General features: G+C 47.9%; 1 protein-coding gene across 1 annotated transcript in view; it reads right to left on the reverse strand.

The window, feature by feature from the left end:
* Positions 1-388: 388 nt before the first annotated feature.
* LOC123485866 (endothelin receptor type B-like) overlaps positions 389-6,235 on the reverse strand; it is a gene marked incomplete at its 5' end in the record, with an annotated part of 16,830 nt that continues 10,983 nt past the window's right edge. Inside the window, 3 exons of the mRNA XM_045216974.1 lie at positions 389-1,288; positions 2,777-2,885; positions 5,760-5,893. Of these exons, the coding sequence (XP_045072909.1) occupies positions 1,145-1,288; positions 2,777-2,885; positions 5,760-5,893 (387 nt within the window). The remainder of the gene's footprint in view (positions 1,289-2,776; positions 2,886-5,759; positions 5,894-6,235) is intronic.

Below are 6,235 nucleotides of genomic sequence, written 5' to 3' on the forward strand. Positions count from 1 at the left end.
GACAACGACCCTAAGCACACAGCCAAGACAACACAGGAGTGGCTTCGGGACAAGTCTCTGAATGTCCTTGAGTAGCCCAGCCAGAGCCCGGACTTGAACCTGATCGAACATCTCTGGAGAGACCTGAAAATAGCTGTGCAGCGACGCTCCCCATCCAACCTGACAGAGCTTGAGAGGATCTGCAGAGAAGAATGGGAGAAACTCCCCAAATACAGGTGTACCAAACTTGTAGCGTCATACCCATTATGTAAATAGTATTTTTGTGAATTTGCAAACATTTCTACAAACCTGTTTTTGATTTGTCATTATGGGGTATTGTGTGTAGATTGATGAGGGGAAAAAAATATTTAATCAATTTTAGAATAAGGATAACGTAACAAAATGTGGAAAAAGTCAAGGGGTCTGAATACTTTCTGAATGCACTGTATATAGTCCCAAAAAATACTGCATGGTGTATATAGTCCAAAAAATACTGCATGATGTATATAGTCCCCAAAATACTGCATGATGTATATAGTCCCCAAAATACTGCATGATGTATATAGTCCCCAAAATACTGCATGATGTATATAGTCCCCAAAATACTGCATGATGTATATAGTCCCCAAAATACTGCATGATGTATATAGTCCCCAAAATACTGCATGATGTATATAGTCCCAAAAATACTGCATGATGTATATAGTCCCAAAAATATCCATAGTGCATCTTAGTGAATAAACGCCAGAGGGCATCCGATCCATTGTTGTACACACACACACACACAACTCCCCCAACCCACTGTTGATCTGGGTTCTTAGACTGCAGGCTGGTTCCATTAAGGTTGAGAGGTACCATACTGTTGATCTGGGTTCTTAGAATGCAGGCAGGTTCCATTGAGGTTGAGAGGTACCATACTGTTGATCAGGGTTCTTAGACTGCAGGCTGGTTCCATTGAGGTTGAGAGGTACCATACTGTTGATCTGGGTTCTTAGACTGCAGGCTGGTTCCATTAAGGTTGAGAGGTACCATACTGTTGATCAGGGTTCTTAGACTGCAGGCTGGTTCCATTGAGGTTGAGAGGTACCATACTGTTGATCAGGGTTCTTAGACTGCAGGCTGGTTCCATTGAGGTTGAGAGGTACCATACTGTTGATCTGGGTTCTTAGACTGCAGGCTGGTTCCATTGAGGTTGAGAGGTACCATACTGTTGATCAGGGTTCTTAGACTGCAGGCTGGTTCCATTGAGGTTGAGAGGTACCATACTGTTGACCAAGGAACTGGAGTCACACCAACAACAGAGACACGACTAGAGGAGAGAGGGATGGAGGGAGAGGGATGGAGGGAGAGGGATGGAGGGAGAGGGATGGAGGGAGAGGGATGGAGGGAGAGGGATGGAGGGAGAGGGATGGAGGGAGAGAGATGGAGGGAGAGGGATGGAGGGAGAGGGATGGAGGGATGGAGAGAGAGGGATGGAGGGAGAGGATGGAGGGAGAGGGATGGAGGGAGAGGAGAGGGATGGAGGAGAGGGATGGAGGGAGAGGGATGGAGGGGGAGGGAGGGAGAGGGATGGAGGGAGAGGGATGGAGGGATGGAGAGAGAGGGATGGAGGGAGAGGGATGGGAGGGAGAGATAGAGGGAGAGGGATGGAGGGAGAGGGATGGAGGGAGAGGGATGGAGGGAGAGGAAGGGAGGGAGAGGGATGGAGGGAGAGGGATGGAGGGATGGAGAGAGAGGGATGGAGGGAGAGGGATGGAGGGATGGAGAGAGAGGGATGGAGGGAGAGGGATGGAGGGAGAGGGATGGAGGGATGGAGAGAGAGGGATGGAGGGAGAGGGATGGAGGGAGAGGGATGGAGGGATGGAGAGAGAGGGATGGAGGGAGAGGGATGGAGGGAGAGGGATGGAGGGATGGAGAGAGAGGGATGGAGGGAGAGGGATGGAGGGAGAGGGATGGAGGGAGAGGGCAGAGGACTGACTGAGTTAACACAGGGACACTCTTCCCAGAACATCTCTGGGGTCAAAACCTTTCTATATTTATCCCTCCTCTTATCTCTCTCTCTCTCTCTTTCTCCCCACGTCTCTCTCTCTGGCTCCTCTCCCACACTCCCTCTCCCCCTGTCTCTCTCTCTGGCCCCTCTCCCACACTCCCTCTCCCCCCGTCTCTCTCTCTGGCTCCTCTCCCACACTCCCTCTCCCCCTGTCTCTCTCTCGCTCCCCCCACTCACTCTGGTTTGGTTTGTCTTTCTCTCTCTCCCTCTCCCTCCCTCTCTCCCCCTCTCTCCCCCTCTCTCCCCCATTTCCCCCTCCCTCTCTCCCTCTATCTCCCCCTTTCCCCCGCCCTCTCTCTCTCTCTTTCTCTCCCCCTCTCTCCCCATTTTCCCTCCCTCCCTCTCCCTCTCTCTCCCCTCTCTCCCCCTCTTTGCCTCCCTCTTCCCTCTCTCCCCTTCTCTCACCTTTCCCCCCTCCCTCTCTCTCCCTCTCTCCCCTTTTCCCTCTCCCCTCTCCCCTCTCCCCCTCTCTCTCTCTCTCTCTCTCTCTCTCTCTCTCTCTCTCTCTCTCTCTCTCTCTCTCTCTCTCTCTCTCTCTCTCTCTCTCTCTCTCTCTCTCTCTCTCTCTCTCTCTCTCTCTCTCTCCCCCTTTCCCTCCCTCTCTGTGTGTCCCTGCCGTTATCTCTCTCACACGACCACTGAACCCATTACCTCACTATGACATCAGAGCCACTAGGACCTCATGGATCATTTGAGCGAGGTGGCTTGACATGGGAAGAGCACACGTACACGCACACAGAGTCCTACCTTGAAGCAGTTTTTGAACTTCTTGCTGACGAAGTAGAGTATGATGGGGTTGATGCAGGAGTTGACTGTGGCCAGGTTAATACTGAAGTAGTCCAGGACCAACAGGAAACTACAGACACAACCACAGACACAGTTAATACTGCAGTAGTCCAGGACTAACAGGAAACTACAGACACAGTTAATACTGCAGTAGTCCAGGACCAACAGGAAACTACAGACACAGTTAATACTGCAGTAGTCCAGGACTAACAGGAAACTACAGACACGGTTAATACTGCAGTAGTCCAGGACTAACAGGAAACTACAGACACGGTTAATACTGCAGTAGTCCAGGGCCAACAGGAAACTACAGACACAGTTAATACTGCAGTAGTCCAGGACCAACAGGAAACTACAGACACAGTTAATACTGCAGTAGTCCAGGGCCAACAGGAAACTACAGACACAACCACAGACACAGTTAATACTGCAGTAATCCAGGACCAACAGGAAACTACAGACACAGTTAATACTGCAGTAGTCCAGGACTAACAGGAAACTACAGACACGGTTAATACTGCAGTAGTCCAGGGCCAACAGGAAACTAAAGACACAACCACAGACACAGTTAATACTGCAGTAGTCCAGGACTAACAGGAAACTACAGACACAGTTAATACTGCAGTAGTCCAGGACTAACAGGAAACTACAGACACAGTTAATACTGCAGTAGTCCAGGGCCAACAGGAAACTACAGACACAGTTAATACTGCAGTAGTCCAGGACTAACAGGAAACCACAGACACAGTTAATACTGCAGTAGTCCAGGACCAACAGGAAACCACAGACACAGTTAATACTGCAGTAGTCCAGGACTAACAGGAAACTACAGACACAGTTAATACTGCAGTAGTCCAGGACCAACAGGAAACTACAGACACAGTTAATACTGCAGTAGTCCAGGACTAACAGGAAACTACAAACACAGTTAATACTGCAGTAGTCCAGGACTAACAGGAAACTACAGACAGTTTATACTGCAGTAGTCCAGGACTAACAGGAAACTACAGATACAGTTAATACTGTAGTAGTCCAGGACCAACAGGAAACTACAGACACAGTTAATACTGCAGTAGTCCAGGACTAACAGGAAACTACAGACACAACCACAGACACAGTTAATACTGTAGTAGTCCAGGACTAACAGGAAACTACAGACACAGTTAATACTGTAGTAGTCCAGGACCAACAGGAAACTACAGACACAGTTAATACTGCAGTAGTCCAGGACCAACAGGAAACTACAGACACAGTTAATACTGTAGTAGTCCAGGACTAACAGGAAACTACAGACACAGTTAATACTGCAGTAGTCCAGGACTAACAGGAAACTACAGACACAGTTTATACTGCAGTAGTCCAGGACTAACAGGAAACTACAGACACAGTTAATACTGCAGTAGTCCAGGACTAACAGGAAACTACAGACACAGTTAATACTGCAGTAGTCCAGGACTAACAGGAAACTACAGACACAGTTAATACTGCAGTAGTCCAGGACTAACAGGAAACTACAGACACAGTTTATACTGCAGTAGTCCAGGACTAACAGGAAACTACAGACACAGTTAATACTGTAGTAGTCCAGGACCAACAGGAAACTACAGACACAGTTAATACTGCAGTAGTCCAGGACTAACAGGAAACTACAGACACAGTTAATACTGCAGTAGTCCAGGACTAACAGGAAACTACAGACACAGTTAATACTGCAGTAGTCCAGGACCAACAGGAAACTACAGACACAGTTAATACTGCAGTAGTCCAGGACTAACAGGAAACTACAGACACAGTTAATACTGCAGTAGTCCAGGACCAACAGGAAACTACAGACACAGTTAATACTGCAGTAGTCCAGGACCAACTGGAAACTACAGACACAGTTAATACTGCAGTAGTCCAGGACTAACAGGAAACTACAGACACAGTTTATACTGCAGTAGTCCAGGACTAACAGGAAACTACAGACACAGTTAATACTGCAGTAGTCCAGGACTAACAGGAAACTACAGACACAGTTAATACTGCAGTAGTCCAGGACTAACAGGAAACTACAGACACAGTTAATACTGCAGTAGTCCAGGACCAACAGGAAACTACAGACACAGTTAATACTGCAATAGTCCAGGACCAACAGGAAACTACAGACACAGTTAATACTGCAGTAGTCCAGGACCAACAGGAAACTACAGACACAGTTTATACTGCAGTAGTCCAGGACTAACAGGAAACTACAGACACAGTTAATACTGCAGTAATCCAGGACCAACAGGAAACTACAGACACAGTTAATACTGCAGTAGTCCAGGACCAACATGAAACTACAGACACAGTTTATACTGCAGTAGTCCAGGACTAACAGGAAACTACAGACACAGTTAATACTGCAGTAGTCCAGGACTAACAGGAAACTACAACACAGTTAATACTGCAGTAGTCCAGGACTAACAGGAAACTACAGACACAGTTAATACTGTAGTAGTCCAGGACCAACAGGAAACTACAGACACAGTTAATACTGCAGTAGTCCAGGACCAACAGGAAACTACAGACACAGTTAATACTGTAGTAGTCCAGGACCAACAGGAAACTACAGACACAGTTAATACTGAAGTAGTCCAGGACCAACAGGAAACTACAGACACAGTTAATACTGAAGTAGTCCAGGACCAACAGGAAACTACAGACACAGTTAATACTGCAGTAGTCCAGGACCAACAGGAAACTAGAATACAATAATATAATATATATTTGAATGTCAATTTTGTGAGAAATTTACCTTTAATTGTCGCAATTTAGTAGCTAGCCGTGTGCCCGTGCTAGCATGTGTGTGTGTGTGCGTCCGTGCTAGCGTGTGTGTGTGTGTGTGTGTGTGTGTGTGTGTGTGTGTGTGTGTGTGTGTGTGTGTGTTTGCGCCTGCGTACGTGTGTGCGTGTGTCCCTACTTGAGCAGTTCACAGCGTCTGGCATCATGGGACATGTAAACCATCTTCTTCAGTATCCTGCTGAGGTGGAGCGGGAACCAGCACAGAGCAAAGATCAGGACCAGGCAGAACACTGCCTTGGCTACCTCCCGACGCTACAGTGAGACAGCACACACAGGGGTGAGGTGTGTGTGGAGAGAGTGAGAGAGAGAGAGAGAGCGCGCGCACGTGTGTGTGTGTGTGTGTGTGTGTGTGTGTGTGTGTGTGTGTGTGTAGAGAGTGAGAGAGAGAGAGCGCGTGCGTGTGTGTGTGTGTGTGTGTGTGTGTGTGTGTGTGTGTGTGTAGAGAGTGAGAGAGAGACAGAGCGTGTGTGTGTGTGTGTGTGTGTGTGTGTAGAGAGTGAGAGAGAGAGAGCGCGCGTGTGTGTGTGTGTGTGTGTAGAGAGTGAGAGAGAGAGAGAGTGTGTGTGTGTGTGTGTGTGTGTGTGTAGAGAGTGA

Source organism: Coregonus clupeaformis, unplaced genomic scaffold (genome assembly GCF_020615455.1).
Source record: "Coregonus clupeaformis isolate EN_2021a unplaced genomic scaffold, ASM2061545v1 scaf0876, whole genome shotgun sequence".
Taxonomy (NCBI): domain Eukaryota; kingdom Metazoa; phylum Chordata; class Actinopteri; order Salmoniformes; family Salmonidae; genus Coregonus; species Coregonus clupeaformis.